The sequence below is a fragment of the Cotesia glomerata genome, linkage group LG5 (genome assembly GCF_020080835.1).
Source record: "Cotesia glomerata isolate CgM1 linkage group LG5, MPM_Cglom_v2.3, whole genome shotgun sequence".
NCBI classification, from domain to species: Eukaryota; Metazoa; Arthropoda; class Insecta; order Hymenoptera; family Braconidae; genus Cotesia; species Cotesia glomerata.
Window position 1 is genome coordinate 14039512 of NC_058162.1, and position 23908 is coordinate 14063419.

Consider the following 23908-nt stretch of genomic DNA (forward strand, 5'->3'; position numbering starts at 1 on the left):
TCTCTAATTTTTTGTCTCTAATTTTGATTCACTACTTGAGATAGATATAGATAGATAGATAGATAGATAGAAAAATTTATTTGATCCTAGAGTTCTAAGCTCCTTCAGGACCATCAACAATACATAAATTTTATCATTTACATGTATACATTTGATACAGTGTTTTTAATACAATTTAAATATTTGATATTAAATTATTAAAAGTAAGAACATATTAATTCTTAAAATAATAACATATTAACAGAGAAATAATAACATTAACATTTATTGTAAGAAGAAGTCATAGCAAGCCTGTTGAAATTGTTCGAAATTGGTAATATTGCAAGTTTTTTGACATTTCTAACAAAGGATGATTTAGCAGTTTTCACTAACGCTGTGCGCACTACACCATCACTACCTGGATAGCACTCAACAATTTTTCCCAGCGCCCATTGAGCCGGTGGTATGTTGTCTTCTCTTAATAAGACAATTGACCCATTTATTATCTCAGGGCCAGCCTTTTTCCATTTGGTACGAACGGTCAATTCATTTAAATACTCCTTGCTCCATCGGTTCCAGAAGTGTTGTTGCACCTTCTGTAAATGTTGCCAATGAGATAAACGATTATCAGGCGTGGCGGTGTAATCGTAACCTCGTAAGTTGGTCAAAGAATCACCTATCAAAAAATGGCCAGGAGTAAGGGGTATAGGATCGGTAGGATCAGAGGAGATAGTGGTCATCGGTCTAGAATTTAAAATTGCTTCAATCTCAATAATTAAAGTGTTGAATTGTTCGTAGGTGAACAACATATCGTGTCCAGCTACGTGGCCTAAATGTTTTTTAAAGCTTTTCACAGCAGCCTCCCATAGGCCACCAACATGGGGTGCGTGAGGTGGACTAAAATGCCATTGAATACCCTTGTCACTTAGGTATCCTTGAATTTTATTTTGAGCTTCAGTGGTTTTTATATCTTTAATAAATTCCTTTAAAATGTTGTTAGCTCCAACGAAGTTAGTCCCATTATCACTATAGATATCTTGACATAGACCTCTACGTGAAATAAATCGTCTCAGGGCAGACAAGAAACCATCAGAAGTGAGATCGGTCACTAACTCTAGGTGAACAGCTTTTACGGCAAGACATACGAATACAGCGACGTATGCCTTTATAGAAACTCGATTACGAAATTTCTTTTCTTTTAAAAGGAAAGGCCCACAATAATCAACACCAACTTGATTAAAAGGATTAGCAATGTTAACACGAGCCTTTGGTAATTTACCCATAACATACTCTGTAGGAGGCGGACTAGCCTTAAAGCAATTACAGCATTGCTTCAAATTTTTGTATACCTGGCTCCGGCCATCAATGATCCAATACTTACGACGAATGGTATATAGGGTCTGTTGAACGCCTGTATGCAAATGTTTTTTGTGAAAATACATAATAAACAAATCAGTGACATGATTGTTTTTTGGCAATATAATAGGATGTTTGGCATCAAACGGTAAATTGGACAAAGATAGACGTCCACCCACTCTCATTATTCCATCTTGATCGAGAAAAGGAGATAATTTGAGGAGATTCGAACTTACTGATTTTTTCCTATCCTTAGAAATCAAATTTTTTATATCTTCAGGAAATGCTTGAGATTGCACACATCGAAGTACTCGAGTTTCCACATGTCGTAATTCATTTACGGTAAGAAATTTTGCTGGAAAATCTTTTCTAACAAATCGGAAACAGTAGGCCAAACCACGTATCATACGTTCTAAAGTTGGAAATCTTGTTAGCGTTGTAAATGGCCTAGCTGCATTGACTAAACATACGGGTCGGCGCTGCTCAGGTAGCTCCGATTGTACTTCTTCAATCTTCGGTGATTCATGGCTCGGCCAAAACGATTCCAATTGGCTTAACCACGACGGTCCATCCTTCCATAGGTTAGCAGAGGGAAACTCTGCAGGCAAAACTCCTCGCGAGACAAGATCAGCGGGATTATGTTCTGTAGGAACGTGTCTCCAAGACTTTACTTGTGTAACGGTCTGTATTTCAGCCACACGATGCGCAACAAAGGTTTTTAGTTGCTGTGGAGAAATTTGAAGCCAACGTAAAACAATAGTTGAATCAGTCCAATAAAAAATATTGACTTCTTCATCCAGGGCAGTTTTAACCGTTTTTATCAATGTTGATAAAAGTTGAGCTCCACAAAGCTCTAATCTTGGTATAGTTAAGGTTTTGATCGGTGCAACTCGAGATTTTGCACATAATAATTGCACCTTAATGTTGCCTAAATGGTCAACAGTACGTAAGTAGACACACGCTCCATATGCCTTCTCACTAGCATCGGAAAATCCATGTAATTGAATTTCTTTAAGGTCAGCAGTAATTACGGTACGAGAAAATGACAATAGATTTAGAGAAGGTAATTGTTCGCAGTACTTTTGCCAGTCACTGTGAAGGTCCGCAGGTAGAGATTCGTCCCAGTCCAGTTTATAATTCCACAAATTTTGTAAAATAATTTTAGCTAATATAATAACTGGAGCCAGCAAACCTAACGGGTCAAATATTTTAGCTACTTCAGATAAAATAATTCTTTTGGTAATCTTGTTTGATTGGATAGGATTTACCGTATAAGTAATAGTATCAGTGCGAGAGTCCCAATGTATACCTAAAGTTTTCAATGTAGTGTCTCCCAATTGCAATCGAGGGTTGACATCTTCCGCAGGTATATCTTCTAAAACCGAAGGGTCATTAGAAGCCCACTGCCTCATTGTTAGTCCGGCAGTAGATAGGATCCCAATCATTTGCGTAATCACAAGTTTTGCTTCTTCCTTAGTCTTTGTTCCACTAAGAAAGTCATCAACATAAAAATCGGATAATAACAATGGTGCGACGACTGGATATGATTCACCCTCGTCTTCACTTAATTGGTGTAAACAACGTATTGCTAAATAAGCGGCACAGGTAATACCGAAGGTGACGGTATTTAACTCATATGTCTGGAGTTTTTTAGCTTCATTTCTCCAGAGGATACGCTGGAACTTTCTGTCTTGTTTTCTGACTAAAAACTGTCGGTACATTTGTTTTAGGTCACCCGTAATTACTATTGGGTGCTTACGAAATCTAATCAATATGGTGAATAAATCGGGTTGAATAGTTGGGCCAGTATACAAGACATCATTGAGTGATACACCTGAAGAAGTTTTTAATGAGCCATCAAATACCACTCGTACCTTTGTAGTAAGGCTGGTTTCTTTCATAACTGCATGGTGAGGTAAATAATAACCATTTGAAGTCAAAGGGTTATCAACCATCGGAGACATATGATTTTGTTTTAAATAATCTTGTAGAACTTCTTCATATTGTATCTTGAGCTCAGGTTTTTGATTTAATCTACGCTCAGTACTGTCGAATCTCTTGCGAGTCAGATGATATGATTTTCCTAGCTTGGTAGTATGCGGGTTGAACGGTAGGGCAACGACATATCGCCCATCGGAATCTCTGGTTACGTGCTTACGAAAATGATGTTCACATTTTTCTTCTTCTGCGGTGAATCTCTTGACGGTGGGACATTCTTCTATTTCCCAAAACTTCTGAAGGTCGAAATCTAAATTGGTAGTGGTGAGATAAAAATTTGATGAGGTCGGTAGACTGGATGGGGCAGCTCCACCTATTATCCAGCCAAGCATTGTTTTTTGCAGGTATAATTCTTGTTGGTTAGATGAGGACAATTTGATTTGTCCGACAGATAATAGCGAAAGAGTGGTGCCTGCTCCTAAAAGTAGGTCAACAGGCGCAGGTTTATGGAAGTTTGGATCAGCTAATACAATATTATCAGGTATCTTTATCAATTTACGTTGGATCGGTTGATCAGGTATAAAATGCGAGATTTCTGGTACGACTAAAAAGGTCAGTGTCTTTTTATAATCGTTTAAACGAGATTTAATGGTAGCTGTTGCAAGCTCGGTACAATAAGTAGTCATAGAATTTAAAGCGCCAACAGGCACATTACATGATGTTTTCTTCAATTTTAAAACATCAGCCAGACGACGAGTAATGAAATTGGTAGTCGAACAGGTATCGAGAAGTCCTCGACACTGTATAGGTCTTTTGTCCTTGTCTAAAATCTCAAGCACAGAAGTAACCATTATGTCATTAGACATAGCATTGACTACAAATGTTACCTGTCTTTTCTCAGTCTGAGGGTTGGTGTAGGTAGAGGTATGTTGCGCAGGTATGTTTGAAGACGTTTGCTGTTCTATCTAATTGTAACCCTTCTATCTCATCTTGAATAGATTCGAATTTTTGAAATGATTTGATTACTGTATCTAACGCGCTTTTAATCAAATGCAGATTAATTTTTGCTCGGTCTTGAGGGATGCTATCCAAATGCTTTTTGAGAGTGGTCATAGTCGCTTGAATGTGACCAGGTTGTCGTTTTAAAGTGGTGAGATTAGCCATTTTAATAGGATGACTAATACAATATTCAAGAGATAAATTTGTGAGGTGGAGATATTGATGACGAAGGAAATTAATAACAATAGGAGAATAATTTTTAGGAATCGGCCTATTTTTAAGATAGATTTATGACCAACTTACCTTGTTGAAGGTGGTTGCAGCTGAATCGTTGACTTCTGATGATGATTGGTATGATGATCTTTGGAATCCTTGAATCCTTGAGATCCTTGGAACTACGGGATGAATCGGTTCTTGAGTGAAAATGATTTCAGGAAACTACAGACGGTTTGTACACAAACTTTGTTCACAATTTATGCACAGTTCACAACGTTTATAAATGCTTATATCCGGCTCGAGGGACCATGTATTTATCATCAAAAATGTATAACTAAAATTGGGAATTCGGAGTTGTAAGCTCCAGGTTACATTATTTGATAAAGTTAGTAGATCAAATTAACGTTCTACTAATAATTTATTTTGTATGAATTTATACAAGAATGTAGTAGGAATTTACTTATAAAAATATTAAATGTGAGACAAATTAACAAAATTATAAAGTAATTCAAACGGTAATAAGACGGAACGTCTTGGACAAGAAAATACTAGATGCTATTACGGTGCTCTGCTAAGAGGAACTGATTTTCTAATCAGAAGTTGAACTTGGTGACAAGTTCCAAATTTTTCGTACTGCTAAGATCTTCTAGGGGTAATGGGTGGAGTAAAAGAGATACGAGACCCTTGATTGGTAATTTAAGAAAAGTGGGTGTACAGGTAAGTACTCGAGCAAAAAAGAAAACATCGAGAGTAAGTTAGAGAGAGATCTCATAACTAGAGAGAGAAAGGACTTAGACAACTAAATGCCAATATGACGCACCGATGTACAAATAACTAATACTCCAAACCGAGGTAAAAACCAAAGTAGTAAAACACTTAAAAACAGATGTGTTTTGGGAAAAAATATTTCACAATAGAAGGATTAGAAGACCTTAGAGCAGAGGATAAAGTTGTAAATAAAACGAAGCCGAATCTCATTACCGCTTAAATTTACAATTGTACAAAACTAAGTTTAGAAGGTAATAAAGCAAAATACATAAGTTATGGCAAGCTAAAAAAGATAAACTAAACAAAAAGTATGCTAGATATGAGGGTATCATAAATCTCACAATATTGGAGACTGAAAATTTATACTAATACAAAAATTGTTATAAAAAATGAAAATGACGAAAATAGATTAACATTATAAAACAAATTTGAATGCTCCTCCAGTGAATAAAAACGATGAAATAACGCTCTACCAAATTGGTCGGTACATCAGCTCCAATGAAGCTGCTTAGCGTATCTTTGGTTTTCCAATTCATGAACGGGATCCAGCAGTTGTTCAGTTAGCCATCCATCTTGAAAACGGTCCGCGTGTATTTTTCACGAACGAGACAGCGATTGATCGTGCAATAAATCCACCTAAAACTACACTCACTGCATTTTTTGAATTGTGTAATCGTGCGGATGATTTTGGTGCCTTTGCACGAACATTACTCTATTCACAAGTACTACGCTATTTCACATGGATTCAAACAAAAACATGGATGCCCCGCAAGCAAGGCTCACCAGTTGCTGCATGTCTCAATTTATTTAAATCAAACGCCTTGGGGCGATTATTTACAGTCAATCCAAGACACACAGAGTGCTTTTATCTTCGACTGTTGTTGGTTAATGTTACTGGCCCATTATCATTTCAAGATATACGTAAAGTGAATGGGCAACAATATCCAACGTATAAATGTCTGCGTCATTGTTATCATTATTAAAAACGTCACCATCGATTCTGTTATCTGAATCCAAGAGTCTGGTATTTATATCAAAATGTAGATCTTCATTACTATTGTAACTATAGTTGTCTTCATTGTGTCTTTCAGATGATTGAATATCATCAGAGCTATCATAATCAGTAACACTTGTACTCTTACTTTCTGCTTGGTTTTGACTGGAAGAGCCGGGTGTATTTCCATCTTGTCGACTATTACTCTCCATATCCATCTGTTTAGCATTGTTTTTATTCTGAAAAATGTAGTAAAAATTATTTCATACTCAAAAATGCACTAACAATTTTAAATTAAAAAAACTATAAATTTTTCAATAATTTATAACAAAATATCGAGCTAAGTTCTTGGCAGTCTATAAATACGTTAAAATTGATAGTTAGATAGCATTGGTATTTCTTATGCATTTAAGTATTATAAAGATTTAACTCGATAAGAATGAAAAAGTTAATATTTACTAACTAGGAAAAAATCATCATGCATAAAACATCATGTATGATCAGGCGTTAATTTCCTGCATGGCCAGACATGAATATTTGCTAGGCATGGGCTTGCATGATCATTTATGATCATATGTAACGAAGCATGATCATGCTCTCACATGCCTGGCAAGTATTCATAACAATCATGCATGGCCAAGGATGATCAAGGAATTTTATCGCGACAAAAAAGAATTAGGACGACAGTTGACCCTAAAAGCCATCCCTGCACTTTCCCGCTCATTTTGTACTTAAGCGCTCAAAATTACACGTTAGCCCTTCGAGCTCAAAAATATGATTATTGTGTCATTTTGAGCTCTCCGAGCTCAAAACTCTACTAGCAGTTTAATAAAACATAATTTTCTGAATTTTCAAACCGCAATAACTTTTGAATGAATGAACCGATTTTCACGCAGTTGGCAGCATTTGACGCAGTTTTTTAAGCCTCATAAAGAATCTTTGAGTATGAATTGATCGAACTAGGGATTTCGGAGTGATTCCGAAAAAACACTTTTTGAAGTTATACTTCTTTAGGCGCGTTATGAAAAAATGATGAGAATGAATTTTCATGATACGCGCGCATCACCATCACACGGAAATCTATATGTTGAAGTTGGTCAACATAGAATATTAAAAGTATATATTTTTTTAAATTCTAAAAAATGGTCAATTAAATATTTTCGTTTTTATTTAACTTGATGATAAATTTTTTTTAATTAATATTTTTTCAAAAATAATAGTAATTTCATGAATTAAAATATTTGAACTAAAACATAAATTTGTAGTACCGATATAATATTATATTTAGGTATCTTTTTATTGAGTTCATAATTTTTTATACAGACTTAATCATTTTGTTTATTAAATATAGTAATTCTATCCATATTTTTTAAAATTCATATTTTAACGTTAAAAATTGTAACGTAAAAAAATCTCAACCAACAACCTTAGCTCTGTCGATACGTATAACATGGATAGCGAGTCAAAATTTTTTATCTGGATTGTCGCGGAGGTACTACCTTGATGCAAATAATTTATAAAGATGATTTTTATTAATAAGCAATCTTCGTATCATATGACATTGCAAGTGAAACGAATTCACTCAACAAAATATTTATTAACTTTTAATAAATATTTGTTACCTATTAATAAATATTTATTAACTATTAATAAATGTACCTTCCTTCCAAATAAATACTTATTAAATGTTAAAAAATATTTATTAAATTTTAATAAATTAAATAATTGTCTTCAAACAAATTAAATTTCTAAAAGTTAGATAGTTAATAAATCCTTTTATCAGTTTACATATCATTACATATAATTTTATATAATCATATATAATCGTGGACATTAATTCAAGTATGTTTTTAAATTTACTAGAAATTAGCCGTTTGGAAACTAACAACTTTTGAAACTGAAAATGACTCCGTTTATAAAATGAGTTGATCATTAAAAAAGAGAATACTAAATAATGATTAATAAAAATGATGCAAAATGTAAACTTGTAACAACCTTAAAATGTCATAAAATAAAATTCAACCAATCAAAAAAAATAATAACGTTAATAAACTCGATAGAAAAACGAGCGAATCTTAAAAGTTGACATTAATAGACTAATATATTATTAAAAATGGCTAAGTAAGAAAAGTTGTTAAAAAAAACTGAAATAAAAAATTAGAAAAACGGTTGACCCTGAAGGCCATCCCTGCAACTTCCCGCTAATTCCATACCTAGGCGCTTAAAATTGCACTCATGCGATTTATGTGCTATTTTGAGCTCTCCGAACTCATAGAGATAGCTTTCCTATGCTTTTGAGCTCTTCGAGCACAAAAATCTTATCAAAGTTCGATGAAACACAATTTTTCTAATTTTCAAACTGCTGTAACTTTTTGAAAAGTGCCATTCGGCAGCCGAAACGGAAGTAGATTTCATTTTTTACTTATTAATTAAAATTACAATTAGATTTTAACGTACGATTTTTTTTTATAATCATTAGACTCAAAGTTTACACAGTTATTATATAAAATTTATTATAATCAATAATTATATTCAGATAGTTTTTTTCTACTATTAAATTTACTTTCAAAACGTTTTTATCTCTCAGATTTTACTGTTAAATAAAAAAAAAGGGAAAGAATTATTGCACTTCAATACTTTTCAATCAGTTTTATATAGACAAAACGACTGCAAGAGTAAAATTTCTTAAAAATGATCCTAAGATGGATATTTTTTTGCTTTAGAAATAAATGATGCACATAAATTGAAGCTTAATTTCTCAGCTTTCAGATGCATTTTACAGAAATCGAATATCTCGACTCGTTCAAAAGTTATTTGAAGGAAAAGTAGTGAAAGTATCAAATTTTCAAAATTTCAAAATTTTGAAGTGGTGTAATTTCTAAACTATGTGACCGATTAAGCTCATATTTGAACTTGACCTTCCTAATAGTCGATAGAATAAGTATGTTGAGTTTCATTAAGATCCTTTAAGAATTGTTGACGCTATCGTCGTGACAAGCCGCGTTATATCGTATATATATATATATATATATATATATATATATATATATAAACTTTTGAGCCATATGTATTTTCAACTCAGATTGTCGAGTTAGGTCGAAATATAGTAAAATTTACGGAAAATTACGTCATGAGGACAAATACAATAGTTAGATTTTTATGAAATCTACTAATAATAAATCAACTGATTTTCATGCGGTAGGTGGCGCGGTAGGTGCGGTAGGTGGCGATCGATGTAATTTTTTGAGCTCTATAAATGATTCTGAACAAAAAAATTGATCTGATGAAAAATTCCGGAGTTATTAGAAAAAAACACTTTTTTCGATTTATTTCGACAACGATATCTCACGAACCCATCAACCGATTCTGACGTTTTTGGTGGCGATCGATGGGGGTTTTCAAGGTTAACTTAAGAGCTGATTAGTTTTTGAAGTTGATCGGTTCAGCCAATTCGGAGATATTTGTAAAAAATGAAAAAAAAAACAACTTTTTTTGTCACTTTTTTTGCAATTTCTCGAAATCTACTGTTCCAAATCGGTTCCAACTTACAGGAATTCTAAGTTTGGCGAAGCCATTTCGAATGACACCTATCGCGATGAAATCGGTCAAGCCGTTCAAAAGCTACGAGAGGTTTACACACATACACACACACACACACACACACACACACATCATCGTGAAAATAGTCACGAAAGCTTCCTATCCCTTAGAGGAAAGAACAATCGGCCCGAGCTTGGCCAAGGCTTGGCGCAATGCTCATTAACTCTGGGGCAAGCTTGAAATCCAAGCTTGGCCCAAGTCCGTCTAAGCATACAAATGATAACTTCCTGCCAAGACTGAATATCAGTACTGTGCCGAGACTGAAAATAAGTATTGCGCCAAGACTGAAAATAAGTATTGTGCCAAGACTGAATTTTAGTATTGGGTCAATACCGATTTTCGAATCTGACCCATGCCTGGTTACCAGAACTGGGCCACAGTTACTATTCAAGTCTGGCCCATGCCATTTGATAAAAAGTGATAAAAAAAAATTTTTTATTTGTAATTTTTTTTTATTTTAATTTCTATGCAAGGCTAACGCAAGTTTAGTCCCTTTGACTCTTTATTTTGACCTAACTTTTATAAATTATGAAATTAAAGTGAAAATTGCATTTGCCCTAACCGAGATTCGAACCAGAGCCGCGCGCTTACTAGACCGATAACTAACCCCTACGCCGTACGACCGATAAGTTGTTCTACGGTGCCACGACTAAATAACCGCGACCAAATAACCGCACGACATAATAACCGCAGTGCTATGTCAGCGTCATAATGTCTGCGACAAATTTGGGACTTGGGTAAATAAAGGATAAGGGAAAGGGGAGGACCTTATTTTACTCAGTAGGAATCTCTTTAGTGACTGAAAAATATAATTCGGACAGCCCAGACCGGGAATCGAACCCGGATCGTTCGGTTACGCACCAAAGGCTCTACCAGTTAAGCTATCCCGAGACCTTGTCCGTAATTTACTATTCAGTCACATATTATCAACCTGACATGAGTAAACACCACCGTTCATCTTACGGTAATAACAAATATTAATTAGTAGTTAAATTTGTCGTGTCGATAAGTCGGAAACCTAGTTGCGGATATTCTGTCGTAGGTTATTTTGTCGCGGTTATTCTGTCCGCGGTTATTTTGTTACGGCACCGTTGTTCTACATCTCATCATTCATATAAGCTAACTCTATATGCTGACAATGTGACGGTTTATTATTTTCACAATTTATGTTATTTAATATTGTGTTTTGATGAAAATAAACGATTTTTCACAAATGTTTATTAATTTAAAAATACAAAAGTCAAGTCTTTATATTACTTTAGTATTTATACATCGTTCTGTATACTTTTAATATTTTGTTATAAATTTTAATGTTTAAAATTATCAATACTAAAAACTCCATTGTAAATTAATATATTTTAATTTTTTTGAGACCATATCAATCTTGACGATATGTAATTGTTTTTGTTAAATAATAAATTTTCAATTTAAGCATTTGCTAACAAATATTCATTAAACAATAAATATCTACATTAGATTTAGATTTAGATTTTGTTTATTTAATGCCAAGGCACAGGCCAAATCGCAATTTCAATTACATACTAAATACAGTTTTTACAAGAGAGCAATTTCTGTGAGTACATAATATAATATAATATTGCACAATAATTAATTTAATTAATTTATTTATATGTAAACAAGGTAAAAAAGAAAATCATATTAAACTTGAAACTTAATATATGAAAATAATAATTTTAAAATATAGAATTTTAATGTCATCAGATTCGATGATAACTCAGCATAATAATTTTGCGAATTGCAATTACTTAATCCTTATTTTAATCTTTAATTTTCAATGAATTAATTTAATTTGTTATTTATTAGAATTTGTTTTAATTATCAAGATTTAATAAGTAATTAAATACTTCTTTTTCGAAGACTTGTAAGCTACTCTAATTTACAATTTCGTGTGGGAGTTCTTCCCAAAGCTTTATTATACAGTTACCAAAAAAGATTTCTCTGAGTAGCTTGTAGTAAAAAGAGGTAGTTTGAAGGAGGTATGCTCATGAAGCCTTGTTAATTAAATATTGGTTAACTCTTGAATCAAGGCTGGCAAACCAAGACTCGTTACAGAGGCATTGGCTGGGTCTTGGTCCAAGAGTAGTAAACCAAGGCTTGTCAGTTGAATATTGGCTGGGTCTTGGTCCAAGACTGGCAAACCAAGGCTCGTTACATAGACATTGGCTGGGTCTTGGTCCAAAACTGGCAAACCAAGGCTTGTCAGTTGAGTAGTGGTCCAGTCGTGGGCCAGTATTGTTCGGCCGAGTCTGGGCAACCCAGTATTGTGCCAAGACAGCCCGTGAAAAAATTTTCTGATCAGACTATATCAGGCCTGATATAAACCGTCCATATCAGGCCTGATATGGAAATTGGCCATATCAGACTATATATGCCTTGATATAAGTATATCAGACTATATACCCGCCCGGGTAAAAAAAATTATATATAATGATATTATATAATTATTTATGAAAAATAATTATATAGAATTAAGTATCATTAAAAATAATTAGTTCCATAGAAAAAAAAAACGGCGTGTGTGGGACTCGAACCGTGGACCTGAGCTTGAAAGACTAATTCACTACCCGTCTACCTAAGAGACTTAATTGAAGTGCATAGTTTGTTGTAACTACAAGTAATGCAAATCGCATACATAATCGGTTCGTAGTGAACAAAATTTTTCATCTAATTTATTAATTATTAATTATCAATATATAAGTAACAATGATATTTGTCTATAGATTTATAAAATTCTCTACATATACATGAAATCGCAAAAATGATTCTACGATATTGTTAAGATAATTCGTTGCTTTAGAATTTATAATTCCTTTAAAATTAAAAAAATGACAGAGGTAGAATCAGAATTAAAAGTTAAAATTTTGATGGAATTATTTTTGTTTAGTACATGGAACTATATATTGCTGGAGAGCCCGCCTAACAATTTATGAACTTGACAAAACTAATAATTTATGTGAAATTAAATTTTTTTTAAGTTCCTATTATTTCATTCGCAAAATACTGTTTATTAAAAGATTGTTAATCATTGGAGTAACATACTCTTGGATAAAAAAAGAGAATGTTTTATAGTAATCACAAAATACCCACCTGAGTAAAAAAAATTATATAGAATTCTGTATGATTCATATATGTATGAATATTATATATTAGTTAATATTAGTTATCATTATTATTATTATTATTATTATTATTATAAAATCATAAATATATATGAATTACATATAGATTTTAATTCTGGTATGCTTTTATATGAGTATATAACTAAGATATAACTAGATAAGACTATTTATGTACTGATAAGGGTATATCCGACTATATGAAGCCTTATCAAGCCATATCAACTCTGATTAGGGATTTTTTTTTCAAGTTTATCAAAGTATATATAACTTTATAAGGTTATATCAGGCCATATCAGGACCTATTAAGAAATAATATAAAATTATATATGAGCTTATCAAGCTATATCAAGTCTGATATAGGCATATCAAATTGATAAGGCTTGATATGGCCTGATAAGGCCAATTTCCATATCAGGCCATATCAAAAATTAAATAAGGACATATCAGGTCATATCAGGCCAGATATGAATACATCAAAAATTCTTATATGGCCTTATCAACTCATATCAAGCCTGATCAGAATATTTTTTCACGGGAAGCCCCGTTGTATATAATTTTTTTCCTACAACGGCAGGACCTCGAAACGTCGAGATCCGATGAAAACTCGATTTTCGAAAAACGGGTTAAAACCAATAACTTCCCGATTTTTGAAAATTTTCAATTTCCTTTGCGGGAAGTTAAAAACAATCAAATGCATATTTTATTGACATTAGAATAAAAATAATTTTTAAATAAATTATTTACGTAATGTTGACGTTTGTTAAAATTAGTGCATCGTGAATTTGGGTAGGGGGCATCTCTGCATAGAATTTCTCTACATTTTATAATCCCTCAGGAGATATCTTTATTTTAAAAAACTCTCAGTACAAACTCAACAATGAAAACAAATCTATTTAAAAAATAGTCTATATTTAATTAAGTCTTACTAGTATACGTTGCGCGCGCAAGCGCGCGTGTGAATGTTGGTATGGAATTATCTATATTTTCATGCTTATGATATATTTGACCAATCACATTACGAATAAAATGTCTTCATCAATGTATATTTTCATATTTTTCATCTAAATTATAAGAGTGGATTTGTATCTCAAATGAAGTTTCTTTTTTTTATTCATTAAGAAGTGAAAATTTAACTTCTTGTTAAGAAGATAAGAAATTTTCAAAAATTGGTAATCGGTAGCCTGCACCGAAAAAATCGGTAGACTCTACCGAAAATAAATGGTAGCTGCTACCGATTTTTTTCGGTAGCAGCTACCGATTATTTTTTTCCGTGCGGTTGACCCTGAAGGCCATCCCTGCAACTTCCCGCCAATTCTATACCTAAACGCTTGAAATTGCACTTATGACGTTTTAGAGCTCTTGGAGCTCATAAATACAATTTGAGTATTATTTTGAGCTCTCCGTGCTCAAAAAAATAGCTTTTGTATGCTTTTGAGCTCTTCGAGCTGAATAGTTTGATAGAAGTTTGATAAAACACTACTTTTTTAATTTTCAAATCGCAATAACTTTTGAATGGATGAACCGATTTTCACGCGGTTGGTGGCATTGGACGCAGTTTTTCAAGTTTTAAAAAAAATCTTTGAGTTTATATTGACAGAGTGGAAGAATTCGGAGTAATTCCGAAAAAATGCTTTTTTCGATTTTCTTTCGTCAACGATAACTCACGAACGAATTAACCGATTTCGACCGGACTGGCGGCGATCGACGTGGTTTTTTGATGTTAAGAGCTGAGCAGTTTTTGACATTGATCGGTAAAGCCATTTAAAAGTTATTTCACAAAAACCACTTTTGAAAAGATTTTTTTTTGTAGTTTTTATTGGGATTTCTCAAAATCTACCGGTCCGAATCGGTCCAAAGTGTATTGGAAATCTAAGTTTTGATGATTTTTTGATTGAAATTTTGGTTTTTAAATGTACTTGTTAGAAAAAAAAAATGAAAATAATAATTCGCATTCATATTCAGCGTTTTTTTTTAAATTTTCGAAAAAAACGAAAATTTCGAGATTGACATTTTTGATTTTTTTTTTTTTTTTTTTAAACCAGTATTTTCTGCGAATTTCCTGAAATTTTCATAGTCGTATTTTTTTTTCTATTTTTTTTTAGAAATGAACAAAAAATTTGTTTTTAAATGTTTGTTTTTTGTTATACCACCCTGAAAATGTTTTAGCAGATTTTGAAAACTTTAAAATCTGAGAAAAAAAATAAAAACAAAAATTAAAAGTGTTAATCATCGATAACATTTGATTAATTTTCAATAAAGTTAGATAAAAAATTAAAAGAATTATTAAATTATTTTTTCGTATTTTATTATTTGCGCTTACACTGATAGAAAATTTATGTTGACTCAAGAGATATTTTCTTGATCTAAGAATTTATTTTGGAAGACAAATGATGATTTTGCTTTAAAAATTTCTTGTCTTGATTTAGATTTTCTTGGCTTAAGAGCTATATTATCTTCAATCGATACATTTAAATTTTTCAATTAAAATAACATTATCGTTTAAAAAACTTAAAATAATTCATCAAAGTATATTTCAAAAACTAAATAGTCTTTAATTGTTATACCAAATAAAAATTATTTCTTGGAAATAAGTAAATTAATTAATGACTCAAAAAAAAAAAGCCATTCTTAACACAAGTCGGTAACATCTTGAATCAATGTTATCGCCTATCTTGAACCAAGAGACAAAAATTCTTGAAAGAAATATATCTATATCTACCCTGATAGCCAAGTTGGGCGCAACTTGTCGACAACCGGAACCTCCAACTTTCCCGAAATCTACTGCCGCAAGGTGGCGACAAAAAGACGACAACAGTTGTAAAGAAATAGTTGGCGTCTTCTTGTCGCCAACTTTCGAGTAACTATTTCGCTCATGAAAAAGTCGATGGTTACGTTCTTTTTTACTACCCGAGAAGATAACTTATCTACAAATAATTCTGATAATATGGAATTTCGACTTATCAATTAAATTCTTAAATGCTCGTACCGCTAGATGGCGCAATCATCAATCTGTAGCAATTAATTTTTCTATATATTTTTATAAAATGACTAATAAATTAATGACTAATTAATTACAAGGTTTGAAAATTCAAAATTTATTTTTTTTGGCTCGTGATATTAGATGTTTCACATTAATATCACTTATAGTGATAAGTAGTATTTTTAATTACACCAATAGTTTTAATAAATATAAAATAAAAAAATAAAAGACAGAAAAAAGTAGATTTTAATCGCTTGTTGGAGGTTGATTTTCCTGCGAATCAGTGTAAAATTTTTCTGTAAAATCTGTCTTCTTTCTTTTTTTAGACAGTACCAAGTCAGGTTTTTTCTTTTTTAAACGAGAATCTGCTGCTTTCATTGCGCCTTTGAATGCTTCATGGTATTGATGAACCGTTAAGTTCGGATACATACTTCGAAAAGCCGCTGAAATTATATTAAATTAATGATATATCAACAGAAATGGAAATAAACGTGTTAAAGAGCTTATATAAAACTTCTAGATTTTAAATTACTTACACAGTAAATCACGATCGAGCGTAGAGCCAGCTATAGTATTGGGTTTCCCCTTACTTGACTCAATATAATTATATGTAATCAACAATTCATCTTTCATGAGAAAATTATTTTTCAATACATATCGGATATTATCCGATATGGATTTTCCTCCTCGGAAACTGCTCACATAATTTTTCTATAAAAGAAACCGTAATTCGATTATTACTCATTTATTTACTACTTATTTGTATGGTATTAAAGCACTGCTGTCTGTCATTTCAACCCATGTTTGTTTTCATTAAATTTTTTAAATAAAGGACAATTTTACTTATTACATTATACGTACTAATTGATTCCTTCGTTGTTCTGTTGTTCCTTCGTACTCCTTTATCTCTGCAACAGTTGAGAAAGGCAAAAAATCAGGCTTGGCACTCATCGATGCTGAATGTCCTGGGTTTTGGCGCTGATTTATTGAAGCTGTCAAGGTGGAAATCATCTCTTTTTGCTCATCTACTTTTTCTGAGAGTGAACTAAAATAATAAAAAATAGTATAAAATTTTTGGTTTTTTAAGCAATGTATCATTTTTTAATTAAATTTTTTTCAAGTGAATTAAAGGGTTTTAAAGCTCTAAGAAAAATTTAAACTTTGTAATGAGACAGCATAAAACTTCTATTTGTGAGTAGATGGGAGTTCAACATATGAAAAATAATTTTTGATAAGGTGATAATTATAACTATAATAATAATCTATCGATACTATATATTGATTGAATTTTCATAACTTACTTCAATAATGCAGTGTTGTTTTGTGTAGTTTGTAGAATTGCACGAAGGATAGTCTGCATTGAACCAACGGATCCTGTAATCTGTGAATTTTCTCCAGGTTTATGTGGTGTAGATTGAGAATTTTCTGACGAATGGACTATCTTCACTATTTTCAAGTGTTGGCCATCTTTTATTATTGGAATTAATTTCGGTTGCTTCAATCCCTGTACTGCCAATTCAGCATCCTTGCTAATCTTAAATTGAACATTCTTCGCTGATCTGCTATTACTTTTACTGCTGCAATCACTATCGGTTTCACTCTAAATAAAAAAAAAGTTGAACAAATATCACGGATTAAAGTCTCAGCTGTTCAATTTATGTGTATGAATCGAAATATAATTTCAAAATTCGAAACATTTTTATCAGAGAACTGTGAACATTAAATTTAACAATCGGTAATTTTCAGTATTTTTAATGAATTTATTTTTATTTAACTACATTTTGATCTAATTATATTTATAACTTTTGTCATAACTTCTAACTATTAATTTCTATTAATCAGCAGTAAATTAATCAATACATTAAAGTTATTGATTCATCACAAACTGAGTAATGAGATATATAAACATATCAATAAAAATAATATGAATCATAAAGAATTTTCCGAGATTATAGCTATAAATATTTTAAATTACAGACCACTTAAACAATCCTCGGCTCCAAACATAATAAGAGAATCGTTAAAACAAAACCTGTAAAGTACTTAAAATTAAAAACATCAACTGAATACCCAAATATCAAGTTTTAACATAATGACTAACATTAGTGTTTTTATTACTATTACTAATGTATTTTATCGTTGTGATTACATTACGAATAAAATAAAATCTATATCAAATTATGCTAATATTAATTGTTGAACTTATAATAATTTGTTTAAAAAATGTCTTCAATAAAAGACATATTATTTGTGCACTGTTGATGACGGATATTCGTTCTAAAAATAGTTTAAATTACAAAATAATCACGTTATTTTATGTAAAATAACGATAATTCCAAATTATGACTTTCCATAAAAAAAAATAAAGTTTATAGGTCCTCCGCCATGGAATCTTTGAGGTATGTAGAATACGAAATCCGCAGCTGTAAACAATACAATATGATATAAATATTTATTCAATAACTTCTTATTTGAAGCTGACACCACCTTTTACGCAAATACTTGGAGTTCATAAGAAAATGCAAAACAAAAACAATTAACAGTAGCAAGGAAAATTAAAAATAACACATGTACTATTTAAATTAGGAAATATTATTTCATAACAATAGTAACCAGTTATTTGATAACAATTGTTATTTCATAACAATAGCAACCAGGCACAGCAACATGATAAGTGATTGACTAAAAATTTTTCTTGAACATTTCATGAAACTATTTACAATTAAAAATTAATATCATTTGCCCACAAAACCAGAGAATTTGTTTATAAAATTTAGCTAACAATATTTCTATCCTCTAAGCCAATAGAACAGATAAAAAATGACTTGTAAGAATTCTGCACAAAGTAACAAACAACTTTAAAGAAAGTAATATTACGAACTTTTTATTTTTTAGAATTTAAATTAAAAAATAAATTTTTAATTTCTTTCATGAAAAAAAGTGAAGGCTAAAAATGTAGTTTTAATACAGTGAAAGCTGTTAAAAGTTACCGTAGTTCTGTCTCAATTTCTCATAAAACACTAATAAGAGCGAGAAAGACAACCTGGGTAACTTTTAAGAGCTTTTACTGTATTAATCAGGATATTTATATCATTATTTATCAACATTGATCTATTTTTGGTCTAAATTTACAATGACCTGAAACTTCGATATCGAATCAGAATTTAAACAAAAATTTCAATAATGATATATTAGATATTGTGTAGAATTCATAAACTCGAAATTACAAAGTATATATAAAAAATATATAAAAATGCATGTTGCGATGATAAAAGAAAATGAGGTTACATTCTTTATTATTCTTAATTATAGTAATGTTGAAAAGTTATAGTTACACCCAAATGAATGTAATTTACGTAAATATTGATGCTGTATTAACTTAATGAGTTCAGATGAATGATCGGTTGTACATTATGAATGTTATTACTAAATAAATGCTCATCCACTAGTACATAAGTATATGAATAAAATGTATTTTAATTCTCAATGAGAATTTAAAAAAGAATATTAAAAATGTTCATGCAATTGTTGAAAAAAGAAAGCAAAAAAAAACTAACCTCCTTACTAGATGGTGGCATGACTTTTCATACACAAGACCAAATATTAATTCTGACTGATTATGTTATACTATATTCATTAAAACATGAATCAGTATAACATCGAACAACAACAATTCAATAATTTTTAGTAAGTTATGATGTATTTAATGATATTAAAACTTTCATTACAAAAATCCCAATACAAGTATAAAAGAATTGCTCAGACGCGTTGCTCAGTTTACTACTACGACGTACCACTCAGTGACGAAATAAAAATGGCTACACCAAGGCTGCTGTCGCGAGGCCCGGGATTTTCTGTTTCCCGCTCATTCAGCTCAAGCCGCATTTTCAAGTCATGTTTAGATAGCAGAGGGAGGAGCGGGTGCAGCAAAATAATATACATATATACATATACATAATGTATAATATGTATTGTATAATGTGTACACACGTGACACATGTATACTGACACCATTGTGTATTTCATTTATATATTTTATATATTTTATTTCGTGTCAGAGCTAAAGCTTATCAAAGTATTGATTTCAGTTAATTAAGAAAACAAGATTATTTGTATAAAACAGACATTTTTTAGTTGACTTTGAGCAATAATTCATATGAAAAATAGCTATAAGTAATAAAGTTAATTATGGCTGCATCTAATATTTATACTTTTTTTGGTTATGTTGTTTTTAACTCAAGATTGTAAATATATTACAACACAACTGAAGTAATTATTCACTCTGTGTGTAAATATACAATCATAGTTACTGTTATATTTATCAAAATATTATATTGCAAATAACTATTGAAAAAGTTTGACGTTTGATATTGTAATACATCTACAGGCAGCGTAAACATTGAGTATTATCCTCTTTGAATCCAAGGTAATTATAATTGATGACAATTTATGTTGGAAAACTAACTACCTCGAATAAAAAAAATTATTGAGAACGATACATCCAAAATTGAAAAGTATTGAATTTACGATTCCTCCAATACTTTTCATTATCGCTCCAATTGTTGTTAATATATTTTTTTAAACAGGGTAAGTATTTCATTAAAAAATTACGAACTTCAAGAGATTTGATAAAAAAATACTAATAAAATAAATAAAATATTATTTATATATTGACTTCTTAGCTTAAAATGTTGTAATTATAACCTACAATAAAAATAATTGGGAGGTTAAGCATCGCATAAATTGTGAGCTGTATAGATTAGTTATCAAATATGATTATAACAAAATAATGTTTTTTTTTTTTTAATTTCGTCTCACATGAACTTATTTTTTTTGTAGATTAAGTATTTATCTTGTCAGTCTGCAAAATCTAATTCACCATTTGGGAAGGAAACGGACATGGAATCTCCATTCGATAATAATTCTCTTCCGTTAAATCATCGTAAACCTTGGGATGATTTGACAGAAGACTATCGAAGAAAAATACGAAAGGTGCACTATGATAATATACTATTGAATTCTAATCATAATCAGTTTCAAATAACTGCAGTGAATTCAAACGTTGTAAGTAATTCTGGTCTAATACAACCTAATGAACCAGCTGTAAAACCGGCAGTAGATGAGAGTTCAAGTATTCCTTGCAATTTTACTGATTGCAATGAAAATCAACAGAGTTTTAATAATATTAATAACAATAACAACAATAATTATAATTTTGCTGATGGTAATAATATTAATGACAACGATAACAATGATAATAATGACAACAGTAATACTAATAATAATCATAGCGACAAAAAGCTAGTCAATGAAACAGCTTCTGAAAACGTACAAATAATTGATCGTACGTTTTCGTTTGACGAGCAGGCTTTTCAAAATAATTTAGCTAAATGTTTAGTCAACAATAGCATAAACCATACACAAACAAAGGCATTTTTAGATGTCCTACGCACTCATCCTTCTTTAACGTTTTTGCCAAAAGATTCTAGATCACTTATGAAAACATCCCGTAAAAAAATCTTAACGAAAATAGTACCACCAGGGGAATATCTTCATATCGGTCTGGAATTCAAGCTCCATTCTATATTATCTCACGTGTCTATTGAATCTATTCCTACTGAGCTAGTTATAGACTTTAGCACTGATGGAGCAGAATTAAATAAAAAAATTCAAATTTGGCCTATTCAAATTCGCATAACCAACTTACCTTTCTATGATGATCCTGAACATGTTGGTATTTATCAAGGACATAGTAAACCCCGCAGTTTTGAAGAATTCTTTGATGATTTTATCACTGAAGCTGAAAATATTATTAAAAAAGGCGGTATTAAGTTCAATAACATGATAATACCAATCCGATTTCGTTGTTTCATTGGCGATGCTCCTGCTCGCGCTGCAGTTTTAAATCACGTTTCCCACGTTGCTAAGACTCCTTGCTCTAAATGTACGGTTGAAGGAATTACGTCTAAAAGATCAAGTCGTTTTCCGGGTGTTAATTATCAATGTAGAAGCGATGAAAAGTACCGAAATTTAACAGATGTTGACCATCATATCAATGTATCGTCGATTCGTAACTTACCAATTAATTTGGTTGAGCAAGTACCTTTTGAATACATGCACTTAGTATGCTTGGGGGTTACCAAAAAATTAGTGGAAACAGTAGTTTTTGGAAAGTGCAAACCAAATAAGTTGCAGCAATTTGAAATTGATTTTCTTGCCAATCGTTTATTAACACTGCAAAATTATTGTCCCCGTGAATTTGCCAGAATTCCACGAGAATTAGATAAGATTCATACATTTAAAGCCACGGAATTTCGGCAGTTGTTATTGTACACTTTTATAATAGCATCTTCTGGCATAATTCAAAATGATCACTATAATAATTTTTTATTGCTACATGCATCAATGCGTATATTATTAAATAACTCTTCATCGGTTGAAGATCTCGATTTTGCGGATAAAGCTTTAAAGAAATTTGTAATAGATTCAGAAAATCTTTACGGATTAGAATTTATAACATATAATGTTCACGGCCTCTTACATCTTGTAGACGATTACAGACTTCATGGGTCATTGCACGGTATATCTGCTTTTACATACGAAAATAGCATTAGACAAAGCCGTTTACTCGTTAAAAAACCTAATCAATTACTGCAACAAATTTACAAACGGAGTACAGAGCAAAATCACTTTCAAAAAGATAATAAAAAAAATAAACTTAATAAACCATTTAAAGCTTATGGAATTCATAATAACGGTCCCATTAGTGATCCATCCAATAAAAACTCTGTGCAATATGAAAATTTGAAAACACCCACATTTTTTTACTCTATTTACACAACTGACAACACTATAATTGACAAGAACAATCGAATTGGAATAATTTCAAATATAATTAAGCATAACAATGAATATTTTATCGCTGTGCGATTTTTTAAATCTGTAGAACCGTTATATCAAGTGTTAGATCGGTTGTCATCAAATTTTGGGGTTTACAAATGTTCTTTATTGGAAAAAACTATTTCGGTGATACTAATTAAAGAAATTAAAACGAAATGTTATCGAATGCCTGTATGGGTAAAAAAAAATTTGAATCCGCATGTTAATGATGAGCAATTGAACAATGCGTTTTGTGTTATTGAAATGTTAGAATAAAATGTATGAAATTATAATATTGTTTGCATGTAAAATTTTATGAGAAAATAAGTTTTTATGTATTAAATTTTTCTATGTAACTGTAAAAATGTAAAATTATATAATAGAAGAAACATTTACTGACATGAAGAATATGTACTTCCCTACTTACCTAATAGATACTTACCTAATTTTATTAACACTACCAAAATTTTATAAACTAATAAAAAATTGTTATCGCTATCGTAAGTAAGCCTATCATGATTATAGTCATGACTATATACAGCCACTAGACGTCTAAGTCTACTAACAACTTAAAATTGTAATATTGGTCGTCAGGAAAAATTTTCAGTCATTAATTGTAGAAAATTTAGTCCTCTACAAAAAAGGTCCTTTATGAATTTTTCACAGAATCAATAGAAGAGCCGTAAATTCAAAATTAAGATTCATAATAATCAAAATTTGAATTACTCATTAAATTAATCTCATTTTTTGAAATTACGCATTTTCTTCTCTTCGAATAAAAAATGTATTATACTATAATTATAATTATAAGAAATTTTATTCTCTACAAAAAAGGTTTCTGATTATTTTTCATAAGACCAATAGGAATACCGTAATTTCAAAATGTAGATTCATAAATAAGAAAAATTTGTCCAAATCGTTTATAAGGATAAAAAAAACTTTATTAATCACAGCAATTATGATGGCACTAATAATTATTTATAATTTAAATGTAATTGCGATCCCAATACTCGGTGGCTTTTTTTATTGCATTGGATGAATATATGAAAATTTGCTTTT

The 23908-nt window shown here is 31.1% G+C and overlaps 3 protein-coding genes across 5 annotated transcripts; 1 reads left to right on the plus strand and 2 right to left on the minus strand.

Annotated features, from left to right (window-relative positions):
• Positions 1-257: 257 nt before the first annotated feature.
• Positions 258-4437, minus strand: LOC123266033. Its single transcript, XM_044730060.1, has 2 exons — positions 4300-4437; positions 258-4238 (listed from the first exon to the last, which is right to left on the minus strand). The coding sequence occupies exons 1-2, from the start codon at positions 4435-4437 to the stop codon at positions 258-260; spliced, it is 4119 nt and encodes a 1372-aa protein (XP_044585995.1).
• An 11624-nt stretch (positions 4438-16061) lies between these two features.
• Positions 16062-19788, minus strand: LOC123265528. The gene is made up of 5 exons (XM_044729329.1): positions 19528-19788; positions 17272-17570; positions 16832-17015; positions 16507-16681; positions 16062-16413 (listed from the first exon to the last, which is right to left on the minus strand). The coding sequence occupies exons 1-5, from the start codon at positions 19546-19548 to the stop codon at positions 16217-16219; spliced, it is 876 nt and encodes a 291-aa protein (XP_044585264.1). The 5' UTR covers positions 19549-19788; the 3' UTR covers positions 16062-16216.
• A 241-nt stretch (positions 19789-20029) lies between these two features.
• Positions 20030-23171, plus strand: LOC123264683. Of its 3 annotated transcripts, none has more exons than XM_044728099.1 (2): positions 20030-20396; positions 20810-23171. In XM_044728099.1, exon 2 carries the CDS (start codon positions 20870-20872, stop codon positions 23123-23125), a length of 2256 nt encoding a protein of 751 aa, XP_044584034.1. In that variant the 5' UTR covers positions 20030-20396; positions 20810-20869; the 3' UTR covers positions 23126-23171. The 3 variants fall into 3 exon arrangements, with proteins under 3 accessions (XP_044584034.1, XP_044584035.1, XP_044584036.1); XM_044728100.1 differs by lacking the exon at positions 20030-20396 and adding an exon at positions 20505-20557; XM_044728101.1 differs by lacking the exon at positions 20030-20396 and adding an exon at positions 20652-20715.
• Positions 23172-23908: the final 737 nt, after the last annotated feature.